The sequence below is a fragment of the Gorilla gorilla genome, chromosome 13, assembly GCF_029281585.2.
Source record: "Gorilla gorilla gorilla isolate KB3781 chromosome 13, NHGRI_mGorGor1-v2.1_pri, whole genome shotgun sequence".
Taxonomy (NCBI): domain Eukaryota; kingdom Metazoa; phylum Chordata; class Mammalia; order Primates; family Hominidae; genus Gorilla; species Gorilla gorilla.
The window spans coordinates 74,455,252-74,474,763 of NC_073237.2; the positions used below are offsets into that span (position 1 = coordinate 74,455,252).

General features: G+C 36.4%; 1 protein-coding gene across 12 annotated transcripts in view; it reads left to right on the forward strand.

Annotated features, from left to right (window-relative positions):
• Positions 1-19,190, forward strand: part of CEP78 (centrosomal protein 78) — a 45,829-nt gene extending 26,639 nt beyond the window's left edge. For 2 of the 12 annotated variants that reach the window (XM_031014785.3, XM_031014787.3), the window contains exons 12-17: positions 3,499-3,576; positions 4,742-4,908; positions 5,965-6,136; positions 6,445-6,492; positions 7,023-7,284; positions 11,423-19,190. In XM_031014785.3, the coding sequence (XP_030870645.1) occupies positions 3,499-3,576; positions 4,742-4,908; positions 5,965-6,136; positions 6,445-6,492; positions 7,023-7,284; positions 11,423-11,433 (738 nt within the window). In that variant the 3' untranslated portion in view covers positions 11,434-19,190. Of the gene's footprint in view, positions 1-3,498; positions 3,577-4,741; positions 4,909-5,964; positions 6,137-6,444; positions 6,493-7,022; positions 7,649-11,422 lie in introns of those variants that run through there. The other 10 variants (XM_031014783.3, XM_031014782.3, XM_031014789.3 and 7 more) reach the window with 5 other exon arrangements.
• Positions 19,191-19,512: the final 322 nt, after the last annotated feature.

Consider the following 19,512-nt stretch of genomic DNA (forward strand, 5'->3'; position numbering starts at 1 on the left):
TATGGCTACATGAGTATTCCCTAATAGTGTGTTTTATGCACTTTTCAGTATGTATAGCATATTTTGTGATTTAAAAAACCTGCTTAAAGAAATGGTTGCCTCTGGGAAGCTGGATGTGTGAGTGAGGAGGAGATTAACTTTCATTTTAAGCTCTTCTCTACTAATTCTATTCGTATGTTTATTCATTTTGCGTTGATCATATTTTGTACACCAGGCACTCTTCTCAGTTTTATATGTGTGTTAATTAATTTACTCCTTTCAAGAGCCCTATGATACATGAATTTATCTCCATTTTATAGATGAGGAAATTAAGACCTAGAGTTACTGAACTTGCCCAAGGTTATACAGCTGATGGGTAGGGCCAGAACTTTGCCTCAGAGAATCTGAATTTCCAAAAAATAACCTAAAAGAGAAATTTAAGTACTAATTAGTAAGCAAAGAAATGCACATTTAAGGAAGACAGTGCACATTTAAGGAAGACAGTAACCTTTTATCTATTAGAGAAAAACACACAGTCTGTCTTTAACACACACATAAATCTTATATTGGCAGGGATTTTCTTTATTCAGCAATTATTTATTGGTTGTCTGCTTTGTGGTACACATAAATGCTGGGGATAAACACTTAATAAAATATACTTCCTTCTCTTGAATATCTTGCACTTTAAGTGGGAAGGTAAGCCAACAGTTAGAGTAGAGGTGATATATCCAAGTGATAGACTGTTTCATTGCCAGTAGCAGTATAAAATCTTAGATATCTTTTGGAAAGCAATTTGGATGTAAGTATTGCAGAGCCTTAAAAATGTTTATTTGCTTTGACCTAAAATTCCTTTTTTATTTATTGCAAGAAAATTATTCTAAATATGGGAGAACAAAACCTTCATGCTTAAAAATGGTTATTTTATCTTATAATGTTGAAAAGTTGGAAACAGTCTTGTTAGCCATAAAGGAATGATTACATGAACCAGTAAGCTGGCTCAGTGGAATATTTTATTTAGCCCACTAAAAAAGTCGAAGTTGGCCAGGCACGGTGGCTCACGCCTGTAATCCCAGCACTTTGGGAGGCCAAGGCAGGCGGATCATGAGTTCAGGAGATTGAGACCATCCTGGCTAACATGGTGAAACCCTGTCTCTACTAAAAATACAAAAAATTAGCTGTGCGTGGTGGCGGACACCTGTAGTCCCAGCTACTCAGGAGGCTGAAGCAGGAGAATGGTGTGAACCTGGGAGGTGGAGCTTGCAGTGAGCCGAGATCAGGCCACTGTACTCCAGCCTAGGCGACAGAGCGAGACTCCATCTCAAAAAAAAAAAAAAAAAAGTCAGAGTTATGAGTTCTCTGATTCAGTGTTAAATGGAAGAATGTCTTAACATAAAATTGGATATACAGTCTTCCCTCAGCATACTCGGGTTGTTCCATGACCCCATCCTCCAGCATATACCCAAATCCATGCAGGCATGCTCAGGCCCCACAGTTGACCTGTGGAACCAGGGTATATAAAAAGTCAGTCCTCCTTATGAACTTTTGCGTTGGAGAATACTTGTTTTTGTTTGTTTGTTTGTTTTGAGATGGAGTCTCGCTCTGTTGCCAGGCTGGAGTGCAGTGGCGCAGTCTCAGCTCACTGCAACCTCTGCCTCCCGGGTTCAAGTGATTCTCCTGCCTCCGCCTCCTGAGTAGCTGGGATTACAGGTGCACACCACCACACCCAGCTAATTTTTATATTTTTAGTAGAGACGGGGTTTCACCATGTTGGCCTCAATTTCCTGACCTTGTGATCTGCCCGCCTCGGCCTCCCAAAGTGCTGGGATTACAGGCATGAGCCACCGTCCTCAGCCAGAATACTGTATTTTTGATCTGCATTTGGTTGAAAAAAATCTACATATAATGGGCCTGCATACTTCAAGCCCTTGATATTCAAGGGTTGTTGTACAGGATAACATTTGATATTTCTGGGGTTGTGTTCCAGAAAAAATATAAACTTTTCCATGTGTAGAAGGGAGAAAGGGGAGCAGCTGTCAGGGAGGAAAATTACTACAACACTTTATCATTAGTCGTTTTTAAGTAGTGGAATGTTAAGTGATTTTACTTTCTAATTGTTTCATTTCATATTTCCTTATTTTCTTTAAGGAGCGTGAATTACTCTTTAAAGGAGTAATGAGGAGGGAACTTTCATAAATATGTAACATTATGTTCTCACTTCCTCCACTAGAGGGAGAAACAATTTCATGTAATTGTGCTTTGATGTGATTTTTAGAACTAGTTAGGAATGGAGGATTTTATTCTTCTTTCTCCAATTGTGATAAGTTTTTTGCTTATTTCCATGTTTGGTTAGAAGTTCTTTGATAACAGTTCTAAATATTAAAACCATTATATAAATAATAAGTAGAGGAATTTTGCAATTTCTTTTTCCTTTTTCCTATAAAAACTTGGTTGGCTTTAACTGATAATGAAACATTAAAGAATTTGTAGTTATTAGGACATTTACTGATTTTTCAAATGTGTTCTGAGTATAAAAATATATGCCCTTTGAGAAAATTTTTGAAAATCGTGAAAAACATTGAGGGAAATAAAAACCACCTCTGCATGGTACACATACCTGGATATTTTGTAATTTGCCCTTTTATCTTAAAAAGATATCAAAATATTTTGTCACGTCATTGAATGCTCTTCCACATCAGAGAATCTTACTTACTTAGCTTATGGACCATTTCCCAAGAAAAACGACCATTCATTAACTCTGGTTAAGACCCATATCATTGTTTTTAGTGGCTCCATAGAGCATTTCATCATAGAGATGTGCTATTTTTTTTTTTTAACCAATCACAATTTGGAGGCTTTTAGTTGTAAACAGTCCTGTGACGTTATGTTGGTAGATAAATCTTTGTCCACATGTTTGGTGATTTCCTTAAGGTAAATTCCCAGACATTGAATTGGTAGTATTTACTAAAGATTACTCCAGAAAGTGGCACCAATTTCTTTTTCTAATGTAAGTATATGGTAGAGTTCCTTCCCTCAACACTCTGGAGGGAATTGGAGAATCTCCATCATGTCTAATTCCTTTTGTATTTCAATCTTTACCAGAAAGAGCCCTGTCCCTTTTAATTGGTTACTTGACTTTTAATTTGCTGTTACATAATTCAGGTGTGTTAAGTGTGTTAATAGGGCTTCCTATTATAAGGGATCCACAAATAAGAATAGAATTTCTTTTTCATAGCCTTAATTTTTATTTGACTCAATAAATATATGTGTATGCCTTCTATGGTGAGCTGTCATAAATTTATTTTGGAAAGTGGAAATAAATCTGTAATGTGCAAATCTGATGTTTTTGGTAATTAATTTCCCTAGCATGGTATGATATTATACAAGCAGTAGGCTATAATCCTGATATCTGAGTTCACTTCTGGTTCTGTCCCTAAACACTTGGTGAGCTCAACAGCTGGAAGAGTTTTGGGGATCATATTGGGAATTAATTATAATTTTTACTTTATTACTTAATACTAGGAAAAACTGGAGGAGTGCCTAAAGCAGTTAAAGGAAGAAAGAGTGATAAGGCTTAAGGTTGATAAACGAGTCAGTGAGGTAAATAAAAGTTTTCTTACCTTTTGAGAGTTTTTTGTTTTGGTTTTGGTTTAACTTTAAGTCATACATACACACACTTTATAAACTTTAAAGTGAGAAAATATAGTGTATTGCAAATGGTCACAGTGTGTTAATGTTTGTATTTACTTATATTTGGTGACCGTGTGATCTGTATTCCAAAAAGCATGTTTTTTAAAAATGTAAAAATTGTAGTTTGTTTTCTTTTCCTCTGTTTTTATATGACTGGAGCTTATTTTCTGTTCATGATGCATCAATTCAAGAGTGCATTTATTAGGCTTATACTGTATATACAATTGCATAAAAGATGGGGATGAGACTATCTACTGAAGGGGAATTAGGAAAATGAATAAATAAGGTAAAAGATAATGGAAAACCAGTAAGAATGCAATGAAAGATAAAAATCTATACCATGATGACTAAATTAGGTGAATGTGCATAAGAGCAGGGCATAAACTAGAAAGTTCTACATAACTATAATTTATTATTACAAAGCAAGTTTAAGGAGGAATTTTTGAAAGTATATGCATTGGTTTGAAAGACAGTTAATCATTCAGTAAAGGTTGAGCACCTGATTGTATAAGGCAAAAGGTGCTTTGTGAACACAATGGCCTTTCTGAGAAATACTAGAGTTAGACTTATGTGTAGTATTAGATAAATAGATTTGGTGTACAGGAGAGTACATATTTTCAAGAAGCAAAGGGGGAATATTGGTAATTGTACAGTTAGTAAATTGGGTATGAATTAGGACTTTTAAATTTATATATTAAGTATTTTACTGGCAAAAATTAGTCCTTAACAGCCAAATTGTAAAATGCTTACTCTTTATTTCATTGTCTAATTTAAGGGAAACCTTAAACAGCTAATTTTTAAATATAGAATGATCCAGGTATGTATTTAACCTGTTAGAAATGTGATCTTTTTGAAAGATAATTAATTAAATACTATTTATATTATTTATGTAGGAGGTTTTGTCAGTTATCTCCAGGTTTTGATTGTTATTTAATATGGTCTGTCTTTACTGGTGGAGAGTTAGATTAACTGCAAATTAATTACATTTTTAAAGTGTTTTATTTTAGTTTCATAAAAACTATTTTGGTGATAATGAGAGAAAATCATGTCTCACATTTTCAATCTTCTTTTATAGCTGGAACATGAAAATGCCCAGTTAAGAAATATAAATTTCTCTTTGTCTGAAGCCCTTCATGCACAGTCATTGACAAATATGATCCTGGATGATGAAGGTGTTTTGGGCAGCATTGAGAATTCTTTTCAGAAGTTTCATGCTTTCTTGGATCTCCTTAAAGATGCTGGGTTAGTTACTTTCTCCCTATGACATTCGTCCCTCCATGACTTTAATGGTGTTTTGCTGAGGAACTTGAGCAATTTTTATAGCTTTCTGAAGTCATATTTACTGTGTAATTGTAAGTAATACACTTGATTTTTTAAATGTGGAATTAATTTTAAAAGAAATGCAAAATGACAAACCTGCCTTGGTTGAGGGCCCAATATGAAAGAGTAAACTTATCTGGCTTGGTGGTTTGCACCTGTAATCCCAGCTACTTGGGAGGCTGAGGCAGGAGGATCACTTGAGCCCAGAAATTCAAGGTTAGCCTGAGCAACATAGCAAGAGCCCATCTCTTAAAAAAAAAAAAAAAAAAAAAAGAGTAACTTGTAGATAGAGTAATTGGTAGCTGTAATTCTTGTTAAAGACCAAACTGAAGGTAGTTTTAATTGAAAGTATTCAGGAATGTATAGGAATTTTTCTTTTATTCACTTTGCTTGTTAAATAAGTTTGAATTAAAATTAACTTTGAGATATTAAAATTGTTATTAATCTGCAGGGTAGATATAGATATAGATATGGATCAGTGGTCTTCAACCAAGAATGATTTTGCTGAACGAATATACTGAAAGAAAGAGTTGGAGATAGATAATTGATAGAGTTATGTTTTGTAGGTGAACGGTTTGGTGAGGAAAGGAACAAACATATTCTTGAGGACTGGAGGAAAGGTGGTATAGATGTGTGGGGATGAAGGTGAGAGGTAGTAGGTGTGTGGTAGAAATTGCAGCTTCTACTGAGACAGTATGTAAAATACGGAATAAGTAAGGAAATGAAGTCAAGAGGTATCTAATACATTGTTGGGGGAAGAGACAGTGCTTAAAGGATTGGATGATATGATATGGTTTGTCTCAGAGAATAAATGTGGGAAGGTCTGAGAAATTGGGAGGGATGGGGTATAGTCTGGAGTAGGATAATGGGTTTTAAGATTTTAGAAGTATTTAATGATTGTAGGTTTGGGGAAATGTAAGCTGTTCTTATGTGCTTCTAGTAATCCTTGCCTTTTCCTCCTTTTCTTCTCTTGACCAGGCTTGGGCAGCTTGCCACAATGGCTGGAATAGATCAGTCAGATTTTCAATTACTAGGTCATCCCCAGATGACTTCTACTGTTAGTAATCCACCTAAAGAAGAAAAGAAGGCACTTGAAGATGAAAAACCAGAACCAAAGCAGAATGCCCTAGGGCAAATGCAAAATATCCAGGTAAGTGAATAGAACAGAACTTAGTGATTCTACAAGTGATTAGCAAAAAAGGGAATTACTAAGTCAGAGAGAAAAGAATAATGATCTGTGCACATGCTCAGGGACCAGAAGCATCTTTGGGGTCCTTTCCAAGACTGAGATTAGTAAGTTTGTGCCCATTTCATTATATTGTATTGTTGTAAATAAAAAATAAGAAAGTTCTTTTGAAACTTTATGATTTAAAGTAGACTATCCTCAGTGAAGAAATGAAAGATTAGAGAAACAATTTTCAATTTTATAAATGTCTATTCTATTCATATTTCATCTAGGTTTCTATTTGTATGCAGTCAGCTTACAATGAAGGAACACTAATGAAGGTACAAGTACTGATATAGATAATTTTTCAGAATAAGTAATTCATATATAACAGGCAGTATATTATAGGCATCATCTAGTTATGGGAATGGGAGGGGCAAACCTGTCTGCCACAGGAGTCCCCTGCTGCTTTTCCTCTGGCCTTACTTGGAGCCCCCATCTCCCATCTCAGCCAGTCTCAGACTGGTCTTGGCAACTGACGACTTGAAAACTCAGTCTACTTATAAATTGGATACTGCTTACATGTGCATAGAGGATAGGAAAGATACTAATTTTCTTATAGAATAAGGTTCTATTTTTTTTAATGAGGGAGAGATAAATTAGTAATAATTACACAAAACACAGAAGTCTGAAAATGTGCTGGACCTACTCCTGGCTATAGCTAAGTTGGCAATCACTTGGCAAGATATAATTAGGGCAAAAATGACCTGGAAATCTTCTAAGATCACAGAATAACATTGACGTTTTGAACTCGATTTTTTAATGGATGGCTTTGTTTGTCACTAAATTTTTGTTTTGTTTTTCCTTCTAGTTTCAGAAAATTACAGGTGATGCTAGAATTCCTTTGCCTCTCAACTCCTTTCCTGTCCCAGTTTCTACTCCAGAGGGCTTAGGAACTTCCAGCAACAACCTAGGAGTCCCAGCTACTGAGCAGCGGCAGGAGTCTTTTGAAGGATTCATTGCTAGAATGTGTTCTCCTTCACCAGATGCGACTTCTGGAACTGGAAGTCAAAGAAAAGAAGAGGAGTTGTCCAGAAATAGCAGATCTTCTTCAGAGAAAAAGACCAAAACAGGTGAATATATCAAAAAACACTCTGGTAAGCAACACCCTGGAAAGGACCTGCATTCCTGATCTGACTGTCCTGAAAACCAGAAAAGCAAAGGAACTAGGGAAACTAGTTCTTTGGTTAATGAACCAATTAAAAGTAGGTCTTTGAAAAAATACGTTTCTGTCAAGAAAGAAAATAGAATAGTGACTGTTTCATCCAAGACAAATAAAAGTAAATCCAGTCCACTAGAACATTCTGAAAGTGATACTCTTGGATGTGATTTTGAATTTCAAGAAAGCATCCATTCTCTATCACACCTTTCATATGACTAAATCTTTTGAAACTATGTTTTTACCTTTAAATTTTAATAAATTTTCTTATGTTTTTATTATGGCATATGGTGTCTTAAAATATAGGATTGGAAGCCACTAAAGGAAGATTTCTCTATACTTTTTATTATAGTGAAATTTTTGGTCTGTTTTTCCCTTTGATAGTTTACAACATTGATTCAGCAATTGTTTACTGAGGGGCTAGTATGTATAATATCATTCTGGGTGCTATGGCTTTCAGCAGTGAACGAAACAAAGCCTTTAATCTCAAGGAACTAACATTCTGTGGAGGGAGAAAACAGAACAACAAAGCAGAGTACGATGAATAGAAAGGGATGGGAGTGAATAAATGGAATAATTTTACTGTTTTTTTAAATGTGGAAATAAATATATATCACATGGCCAGAAGCCATTGACATATTCTAATATATAACCAGAGCAGCAAACATGTCTAGATGCTTAAGCATGTTCATGGATTATAGCAACCCTATAAGATAGGGAACTATTAATATTATTATGCCCATTTTATAGATGAGGTGTCTGAGGAGACAGATTATGTGAATTGCCCAAAGTTGCACGGCTGTAAATAGGTGGCGTAGGGCTGGGATCTCAACCAGAACCCATACTTTAATCAGCTATCCTGTTTCACTGTTAAGAGAGGAACCACTTAAGGAAGATTCCAGGAAAAAGCCAATGAACACTATAAGTAGAAAAGAGTGGGGCTATCAGAAAGCACACCTGGGTTGAATTTTTCAAAGGCAGAGTTAGTAAGAGTATGGATATAAATCTTTGGAGTAAATACCCCTCCCTGGTAAAATATGCATAGATAAGTCCTTTCCTACAACCAGACTATAACTTGAGAGATGAGATGAGAGAAAAGCTGGAGTGTCAGATTTCTTCTGGATGGTCTTGCCTGATTGTTATCAAAAGGGCTACTACAATACTACTGAGTTCATTAATCATGGATTGACTTATGGGAATGAAACAATGAACAAGATGTAATCTTGGCTTTTTAACAGTTGAGTGAAGGGGTGATACACAAGCAGATGTCGTAATACCGTATATTACATTCTACGGTGGAAATGCTGAGGGAGTTTAGTCAGTGTTTGGGGAAAAAGGAGGAGAGCAGTGGGGCCAAGAAAGGCCAACTAAAGAGACCAAAGGTCATGTTAATTTCTAAGCTAAGTCTTAAAAGTAATGAGTTACAGGCTGGTGAATAAGAAGGTGAAGGGGAAGGATACTCAGGGCAGAGGGAATAGCATGAGCAGAAGTACAGAGCCGTGAGTGTGAGTATGTGCGTTTGAGGAACCACAAACACAAGTAGTTGAGAGTTACCGAAATGTCATCAGGCACTGGCAGATGTCGCTCAAGGAGGCAGCTAGGGGAACAAGATCGAGTCTTATAATCCATGTTGCATGGAGCTGGTTTTTTTTTCTTCAGTAAATAATGAGCTAGTAAAGAATGGAAATTATATGCTCAGGCTTGCATTTTAGATCATTAGCTTTAGGCTGATACATTAAAGAAGTGTGGAGATCAGTTTTCCACACTTTTCTGAAGAGCATTTGTCTTTGATTTTCAAATGGGACTTATCCTCCCAATTCCTCTCCTACTGAAATAATTTTTAGACAAACATAAAGGAGACCCTCGCATAAATAGAATTAAGCAGGTTTCTTTTCTTTTTTTTTTTTTTTTGAGATGGAGTCTTGCTCTGTCGCCCAGGCTGGAGTGCAGTGGTGCGATCTCGGCTCACCGCAAGCTCCGCCTCAGCCTCCCCAGTAGCTGGGACTACAGGTGCCTGCCACCATGCCCTGCTAATTTTTTGTATTTTTGGTAGAGACGGGGTTTCACCGTGTTAGCCAGGATGATCTTGATCTCCTGACCTCGTGATCCACCCACCTTGGCCTCCCAAAGTGCTGGGATTACAGGCGTGAGCTACCATGCCCGGCCGCAGGTTTCTTTACAGTAGTACTTCTCAAGGGTGCTAGAGGCTAATGTTCATTCTGAGTCTTCAAGACAGGCATATGGTATGCAGCCCTTCTCAAATATACTTGTTTATAGAATCCTTTTTTAATAGGAGTGCCTAACAACTGGTGCCACGAAATGCCAATTTAGTAACTTACGACTTAGCAAGAAGAGAAAGGGATCTAAAATAAGGTATAGATGAAGGGAGGGAATAAGTTTTAATCTTATTTTGGCAATTAAATAAGATTTGGTTATGGGAAGTAAGGAAAAAAGAGGCAGTGGGTGGACTTGTGTTTCTGTGACTAACGTTGGGTGGTGGTATCATTGAGGCTGAGAATATGGGATAAAGAACTGCTTTGGAAAGAAGAGTTTAGTTTGGAGCAGGTTGAATACATCACCTGCAGATTTCAGGAGGAAATGACTGGTAGATGATTGGATGTGCATATGAAGACATGGAAATAAAGAATTTGAAAGTCATCAGCACATATAAGCAGTAGTTAAAATCATAAAGTTGATGAGAACACAGAATTGTGGGGACTGTCAAGGTTTAAGTGATAAGCAAAGAAAGGATTCTGAGAGAGACAAGTGATAAGTGTCAAGAAGGAAGAAGTAGAATACAGTGTCACATGGCAGAGAATAAGTGTCCACGGGATTTTGACAGTTAGGTCCCAGGTGACCTTAATGAGAGCAATTCACTGAATTGGTTGATGAAAATGCCAGATTGCAGTAAATTGAGGGGCAGGAATGCCCTGAGGGGGCAATGAAAACTAGGTATAGGACTACTCTTTGAAGGAGTTTGGATGATAAAAGGAAATGGAGTTAGCTGAAGAGGAATTTTTTAGACTAAGAAGGACTTAAATGTTTGTAAGGTGAAAGGAAGGAACCAAGTAAAGAAGGAGAGGCTCATTTATGCAGCAGGATCTCAGACAAGCAGGGACATGAGATACTTTAATGTTCTTAAGACTAAAAGAAACAGATCTGAACAGATGGGGATGTACATATTTGAATTCTTGATGAACTTGAGATGACTCCCATACATGTAGTGCAAAATGGTTAGATAAGTAACTTAGAGAATCTGGGAAAGAAATATGGATTAGAAAATAAAATCAGGGATGGGGTCACATTGTAAAATATGTAAAAGTTATTGTAGAGTTGGGGGATCCTGGGAAGTGTGGACAGAGACAAAAATGGGAAGAATTAGAAGTTAAATTAGTTTATACTTGGTAACCCCAGTTTTCTTTAACCATGGATTTTTACAAGACCTACACACAATCACATAATTATAGTTTTAAAATTCTTCCATATTTTACATATATTTTATCAAACATTTAAAACCATAACATTAAGAGTTATAAATGTGGATATTTTGCTGCTTAATATATACAATTTTAGCCCTGCAAGTAATTGTTAAACTTTCAATATACCTGAAATAATATCATTTAATTTTGAAATATGGTATTTTCATTTGGTTTAGAGAAAGGTACAAGTGTGTTCCTTTACTGAGAAATTACTATGCACCTTTACTGAGTACTTACCAGCACATATACAATCTGTATGCAAACAGGACCCTTTTCAGAAAACAGTCAGATGTGATACTGTAGCAAAGAGCTTGTCATCCTGTCTTAAATTCACACATAATTACTAGTGGTCAAAAATCATCACTCTTGCTTGCCCATCCAGTTCTATATCCAATAATGAGTTCGTCCAATTTCAAATGGGTATTTACAGAATCTCTAATCTCAAGACAGTAACACTTGATTTTCAGAGGATCGGCATGATAGGAGATGATTGGTTTTTTGAAAAATTCTGATTATAAACTACATGCTGGAACATTAACATGGATGACTGAACACATTCTTTTATGCTTCTAGAATCCCATTGAAATGACTGGAGAAATATTAAAATAAAAATAATAGCAGAGTTGGAAAACCAGAAATTTGAACAGTGAAATTTCTGGAAGATAAGAAGCAGATGATTTAAGTACCAGTTAATTAAAGGATGGAACAGCTAAGCCATTCCACTCATCTTTGGAGCATCTGATTCTGGAGTTTGCCACCAGGCTAAGAAAGCAGCTATCTGAAGTGGGAGCTCTGACCCAAGAAATGCTGGGATCGGAGAATAAGGGAATTATCCAAAATGGCTCCGAAGAGGAACTGAAGTTAAGCTGCCCACATGATCTCTCTAACTATGATGACCTGCCACTTCCATTTATAATCACCATATAAGTGCCTGTAATCATTTGTGTTCATTAAAAGTGAACCAGAATTCCCATTTGGATGAAAAAACAACACTTCCAACTTTAATCTTAGGCCCTCATTTATAAATATGGACAACCAAGAATCATCAAATTTGAAGAAAACCAGTAACATAAAAGGAGGCATGAAATTAAAATTAACCTGTTCAAGAAGATAGTTACTAGGAGAAACATGAAATTTTTAAATTAATGAATCAAAATCTTCAGCAATTCATAAAGATACTGTGTTCATAAAGAATAGGATGCCATGAAAAAAATATTTAGAGTTTCTGGAAATTAAAAATTTGATTATGAAACTGAAACACTCAGAAGATGGACTACACAGCAGAATGGATTCATTTGAAGCTTAAATTCATGAAATGGAAGGTATTAATTGGTCTTAGACGTTTCATCAGCAACTTAATTACTTAGAAAAAATCTTTCTCAGAGTAACTAAGCAAAATGAACAATGAATCCATTAACGTGTGGTTTTGTTTTTTGGGGTTTTTTTTTTGAGTCAAGGTCTCACTCATGTCACCCAGGCTGGGGTGTAGTGATGGGATCGCAGCTTATTGTAACCATGAACCATTGGGCTTAAATTATCTTCCCACCTCAGCCTCCCAAGTAGCTGCAATGTACCACCATGCCGAAGTTTTAAAAAATTACTGTAGAGTTGGGTTCTTTCTTTCTTTTATTTTTTTATTTTTTTGGGGGACGGAGTCTCGCTCTGTTACCCAGGCTGGAGTGCAGTGGTACAATCTCAGCTCACTGCAGCCTCCTCGATCTCAGCTCACTGCAACCATGAAGTGATCCTCCTGCCTCAGCCCCGCTAGTAACTGGGATTACAGGCACATACCACCATGCCTGGCTAATTTTTGTATTTTTAGTAAAGATGGGGTTTCACCATGTTGTCCAGGCTGGTCTCGAACTCCTAACCTCAGGTGATTCACCCGCCTCGGCCTCCCAAAGTGCTGGGATTACAGGCATGAGCCACTGCATCCGGCCAAGATGGGTTCTTTCTTAGGCTGGTCTTGAACTCCTGGCCTCAAATGATCCTCCCACCTTGGCCTCCCAAAGTGCTGAGACTACAGACCTGAGCCACTGTGCCCAGCCCCATGAAAGATGTTTAGATCAAATAAACTGATAAAGATATGAGACAAACTACTTCAGCTTTGTGACCTGCAAATCCCCTTTTATAATCACCAGAGGTGCCTGTAGTCAGAAAAAGTCTAAATAAATACTAATGACATATGAAAACAAAGTCCAACCAAAGTTCTAGGTTTGAACATGAATGGAGGCATGGCAGGACACAGAAAGTGAAAGCTTGTCCTAGATATTGTCTTATTCATGGGAAGGATACAGGTAGTGTTTGATTCTAGGTATTGATTGAAAAAATATATTAAAATATATATAAAGTTAAGGGTATGTTAGTAAGGATAGGTTAGGTGATGTTGCATTAACAGCTCCCAAATTTTAATTACTTTCAACAACATAGGTTTATTTGTGCCCATGCAGTTTGCCTTTGGCAGATTGGCTAGAGGCCCCTATTCAACATCAACCTCAATCTGGAAGCGAGGCTGGTGGAACGTCACTATTTGGAACATTGCTGGTTGCAGTGTCCAAGGAAAGACAGTATGATGCAGCATATATTGTGACTTAAAGCTTCTGTCTAGATGTGACATATGTCACTTCTGTTCACATTTCTTTGGCCAAAGAAAGTCACATGGTTATGCCTGAGTTCAACAGACCAGGGAAGTGCAGAATTGCCATTTGCCATGAGAAGAGAGGGAAGCAAATGTATGTCAACAACTTTAATAGCTACAAAACTACCTGGAAAGAGGGAATGGAATTTTTAGATCTAACAAGACGGGAAAGAAAAAGAAACAAGCTACATAGAAATAAAAAATCCACAATATAGCAAGATCAAGTTTTTTACTCATAATAAACATGAACAGGTTAAATTCTGGAATCCTTAGGCTTGAGTAAAAACATGAAATCCCACTGTGTGCTATTTGCAAAATCTAAAACGCTGTCATAGATTATAAAGAGATGAACAAAAATATACCAGGCAGATGCTAAAGAGTAAATGTGGCTGTGTTAGCTGCAGACTAAATAGAACCCAAGGTGAAAATTGGTAAAGGGGACAAAAGATTCTTTTGGCTGATGAGTACAGTGTTGTAGAAGATTTTTAAAAAAAATATATCTACAATTTAAAAACTTGATGTTAGGCCGGGCGCAGCGGCTCACGCCTGTAATCCTAGCACTTTGGGAGGCCGAGGTGGGTGGATCACTTGAGGTCAGAAGTTCAAGACCAGCCTGGCCAACATGGCAAAACTCCGTCTCTACTAAAAATACAAAAAAAAAAAAAAAAAAAAAAAACCAGAAAAGAAAAAAATTAGCTGGGTGTCATGGCGCATGCCTGTAATCCCAGCTACTCGGGAGGCTGAGGCAGGAGAATCGCTTGAACCTGGGAGGCGGAGTTTGCAGTGAGCTGAGATGGCACCGCTGCACTCCAGCCTGGGCCATAGAGGAGACTCCGTCTCAAACAAACAAAAACTTTCATCTTAAAATTATAGGGTAAGAATTTAGAAATACAAGGAAAAATGGACAAACCAGTTATAACGAGAAGCTTTAAGACATCTCTTTTCAGAATCAGTGGATTGACTGCTCCACACACACTAGAATGGCTAACATTTTGAAATGCTGATAAATATGCAGAGCAACTGGAGTTCCTCACAGCTGGTAGGAATGCAGAATGACTCAGTCACTCAAAACAGTTTGGCAGATTCTTTAAATGCTAACATACACATACCATATGACCAAGCAGTCCCACTCCTGGGTGTTTAGAGAGATGAAAACTTAGTTCACACAAAACCTGTCCATGGATATTTATAGCAGCTCCATTCATAGTGACCAAGATGTCTTCCAACAGGTGAATGGATAGCGATGTATCCATATGGTGGCAAACATGCCACAATTCGGATGAATCTCAACATCATATGCTGAGTGAAAAAGCCAGTCTCGGAAGGCTACATTCTGTATGATTCCATTTATATGGCATTCTTGAAAAGACAAAACTATAGTGACAGAACAGATTGGAGATTGCCAGGTGTTGGGGTTGGGAGGAGTTGATTACAAAGAGGCTGTACAAGGGAGTTTGTTTGTTTGTTTGTTTTGGTGATGAACAGTTCTGTATCCTGATTGCGGTGGTGGTAACATGAATCTATACATATGTTAAAATTTATAGAACTGCATACTCTCAAAAAAATTAGTTTTACTGTATAATAATATTAGCGCTTAAAAAATTCATCCCTCTTGCCCATCGGTAGATCAGGATATGAAGGATACCATTGAACATAAATATTTTGTATCCATGATGAATACAAAGTATATTCTCCTGGAAAACCAATAGAACATTCATATAAATGATTCCTATGAAGGTAAAAAACTAACAAAATTCAAAGATCATACAGATCATGTGCTCTGTATAATGTAATAATAGTAACAAAAGGCCTGTCCACTTGGAAATTTTTAAATGATCTTCTAAATAACTCATTTAAAGGAGAAATCAAAACAAATTGCGAATTATTTAGAATTAATAAAAACTTCTCTAAAGCTGAGGAATTCTACCAAATAGGTGTTAGAGGAAATTGTGTAGATTTTGATTTACTTTCCAGGAAGAAAGAAGACAAAAGAGATGAATTAAACATTTAAAGCTAAGAAAGAGATAAACCAAAAGAAAGGTGAAGAATTGGTAAAAGCAGAAATGAATAAAATAGCAAATTTTGATCAGTGAAACACAGGTTTTTAAAAATGAAAGATAAACCTTTGTAAAATATGATAAAGAAAAAAAAGCAAGAAGTAATTAACAAAAATTGCCAGCATTAGGAATAATTTTAGAAGGATACCTACAACTAGAAGAGATACTTTTAATTATGAGAGCACTTTTATAATTTACTATAAATAATTGTGTAGTGTTAAACCAATAAATTTGAAAGACTAGATGAAATGTGACTGTTTAAAAATATGGATTGTAAAAATTGATAAAAAATAGAAAACGTAAATAAACAAAACATCTTAGGAGAAATTGAAAAAATAGGACAAGAACTTATTTTTAAAAAGAGGCCAGGTGCGGTGGCCCATGCCTGTAATCCCAGTACTTTGGGAGGCCGAGGTGGGCGGATCACCTGAGGTGAGGAGTTCAAGACCAGCCTGGCCAACATGGTGAAACCCCGTCTCTACTAAAAATACAAGAATTAGCCGGGCGTGGTGGTGGGCACTTGTAATCCCAACTACTCAGGAGTCTGAGGCATGAGTGTCGCTTGAACCTGGGAGGCAGAGGTTGCAGTGAGCTGAGGTCACACCATTGCACTCTAGCCTGGGAGACAAGAGGGAAACTCTGTCTCCAAAAAAAAAAAAAAAAAAAAAAAAAAAAAAAATACAGTTAGAAAAACTTTAAAGGGGCCAGGTGTGGTGGCTCATGTCTGTAATCCCAGCACTTTGGGATGCCAAAGTGGGAACATTGCTGAGACCAGCAGTTTGAGACCAGCCTGGGCAAGACCTCATCTCTACAAAAATTAAAAAACAAAACAAAACAAAAAAACCCAAAACTTAGCCAGGCATGGTGGTGCGTGCATGTAGTCCCAGCCACTCAGGAGGCTGAAGTGGGAGGATTGCTTGAGGCCGGGATTCGAGGCTGCAGTGAGCTGCGATCATGCCACCACTGCTCTCTAGCCTGGGCAAGAGTGAGACTCCGACTCAAGAAAAGAAAAAGAAAAATCTTCCAGGGGCACATTTATTTGTAAACCATTCCAGAGGATAGAAAAGAGATGTAAGGCTCCCTAATTCATTCCATACGGTTAGCGTAATCCTTATAGCAAACTGCACAAATAAAACACAAGGAAAACTAAACCAAATTCAATTAGTGTAGGTGCAAAAATCCAAAATAAAACTAGCAGTTTGAATTCAGCATTGTAGCAAAAGATATATCATTTTCAAGGAAGATTTATACCAAAACATGCAAGATTGAGTGAAGAGTAACTCACTGTAGCTCACTAAATTAACAGATTAAAGAAGTATAGTCATCTTCACAAGCTGAAAGAGCATGTGATAAATCCAACATCCTCTGGTATTCTTAACAATCTCGAAATAGAAGGAAACTTCCTTAGCTTAGCTTCTTGGCTTCATTAAATATACCTAACAGAAATCCACAGGAAACAAACTTGGTGAAAAGTTTTTGCTAAGATAAAAACGGTACTAAAAAGTACACATTTTGGGAAATGAGACAAGGCTCTCGTTATTTGTAAATATGGGGTCTTTTTTTTTTTGGACAAAAAACCCCCAGTGATGATCTACTGGCATGCTATTACAGCTAATAAAGCTGAGTAAGGAGGCTGTGCACAACACCAACACACCGGTATGAAAAGTGTGTACACCAGCAATAACCAATTAGAAAATGTATGAGGAAATAGACTCGCATCCACAATAGCTGCAAGAAGTAAATATTATCTAGAAATAAGATTAACAAGAGAAATGTAAGGCCTATGTAAATAAAATGATAAATCTATGCTAGAGGGTATAAAAGAAACACAAAAATAGAGGTATGCCATGTATAAGACCCAACATAATAAATAGTTCTACCAAATTAATTTATAAATTCAAAGCAATTTCATATAACCACAGTAAAGCTGTTTAAATGGATGTAATAACCTGATTATAACATTAATCTGAAAGACATCAGGCATAAAGCAATTTTGATTACATCTCAAAACAATCCACGGAGTTAGGGTAAATGTGCTGTTCACACAGGAATAATCACAGGTATAGAACCGAGAACCTAGGAACAGAGCAACGTATATATATATGTATTTTAAAAATGGCATCACAAGTCAGTAGAGAAGGGTTTGAACTATTCAGTAAATGATGTTGAGGTTATTTACTACTTTTTCTTATTTCATATCATGGATGAAAAAAATCAAGATGAATTAAACATGGAAATCTAAAAATAACTAGAAGAAAATACTGGAAAAAAATTGTAATAAATGTGTAAGAAAGGCATTCCCAACCAAGACACAAAACCCAGTAGCCATGAAAAAAAAGACAGATTTGACTACATTTTTAAAAAGTAAAACCTTTCACTTTTTATAAAACTTTGATAAAATTAGATTTCATAAATAAAGGAGTGGGAAAATACATGTAATAGAACAGAAGATTTAAGATAATATAAAGAGCACCTACAAACAACAAAAATTGGACAAAGGCTATAAAAATATTTTATAAATAAGAAATACAGACTATAAACATAAACATTCAATCTTGTAAGCAATCAGGAAAATTAAAGTTAAAATGAGATACTATTTTTCAATACATTGAAATGGCAGATTATTAAAGATTGGTGATAGTGCTGGAGATATGATAGTGCTGGAGATAATGTGAGGAAAGGAGTACTCTCAGTCATTGTAGAAATTGATACAGCTTTTGGATGGACAGTTTGACAGTGTGTATCAACATGTGAAATGTCTCCAGCCTTTGATCTAATGACTAATTTTAGGCATCCAGCCTGAAGAAATATTCACACAAGTGCCCAAAGAGTCAGATACAAGACTGTGTGAAGTGTTTTTTGAGATAATAAAAAATTAGAAACAGCGTAAATGTACAGAAATGCAGAAATTGTTGAATTAGTACATACCAATTTCTGACATATAACACTCTGCAGCAGATAAAGACAATAGCTCTCTAGTGTGGACATGAAAATATTTCTAAGACATTGACAGGAAGAAGAAGTTGCACAGTAACCACGCACTCCTGTTTACATTTGTATAGTTAAAACCTGTTTACCTATACGTAGCATATATGCATGTGTGTACCCTAGAAAAGAGTCTGTGATAACATATCAAGCTATTGACAGCGGTTTTGTCTGCTGAAGGAGGAAAAAAGGGGGGCTTCTCACATTTTACTCCATTTGATTCTAGGTTGTTTGGTTTAAAAAAAAAGTTTTTATGTACAACAGACAATTTTTAAAATTCCTTTTCATCATAGAAAATGAAAATGTGTACTCTGTTATCCTTTACGCGCTGTCCATTTTTTTCTTCAAAAATGTGTCTGACCTATTTCCTTATCAATGTGAATGAAAATGAGCTTTGCTACATAACCTCTTTTCAGAGCTTTGTATTCCTGAAGTGTTGGAGTCGCCTACATGGCATAGTCAAATGTTTTTAACTTAACCACAACCCATAGTAAAAATGAAGTTTTCTGCAAAGTTAAAAGTAGTAGTCCTGGCCCCACCTTCCTTGTGTGCACGTATAATTAATGGAAAATTGCATCAAACAACTCTGATTGTACTTCTAGTGACTAATTCATGTTCTGTTCTATTCCTTGCCTTTAAAGAAAATTATGTTGGCAACTCACGAAGTATGTTTCACAATCCACTAATGGGTCATGTCCTACTGTTTGGAAACACTGGCTAGAGTGTTTCAAACATCTGCTCTGTTTACCCCTGACAAAACTGCTACTCGTGGGGCAATGCAAGTCTTTCCCACGTTTGTTTTATTTTATGGCTAAAAGTCATTTCTGCATTTGCAAATTACTTCCAAAGCCTACCTTCCTTGAGCTCTTTAACTCTCTATAGTCTTATGGTAATTTTCTTTAGATTTCCGTTTTCAGAACCCTTTTGTGACACTGAAAACCTGAGTTTTCAAACTGATACATCTACCTGAGAATTTTCACATA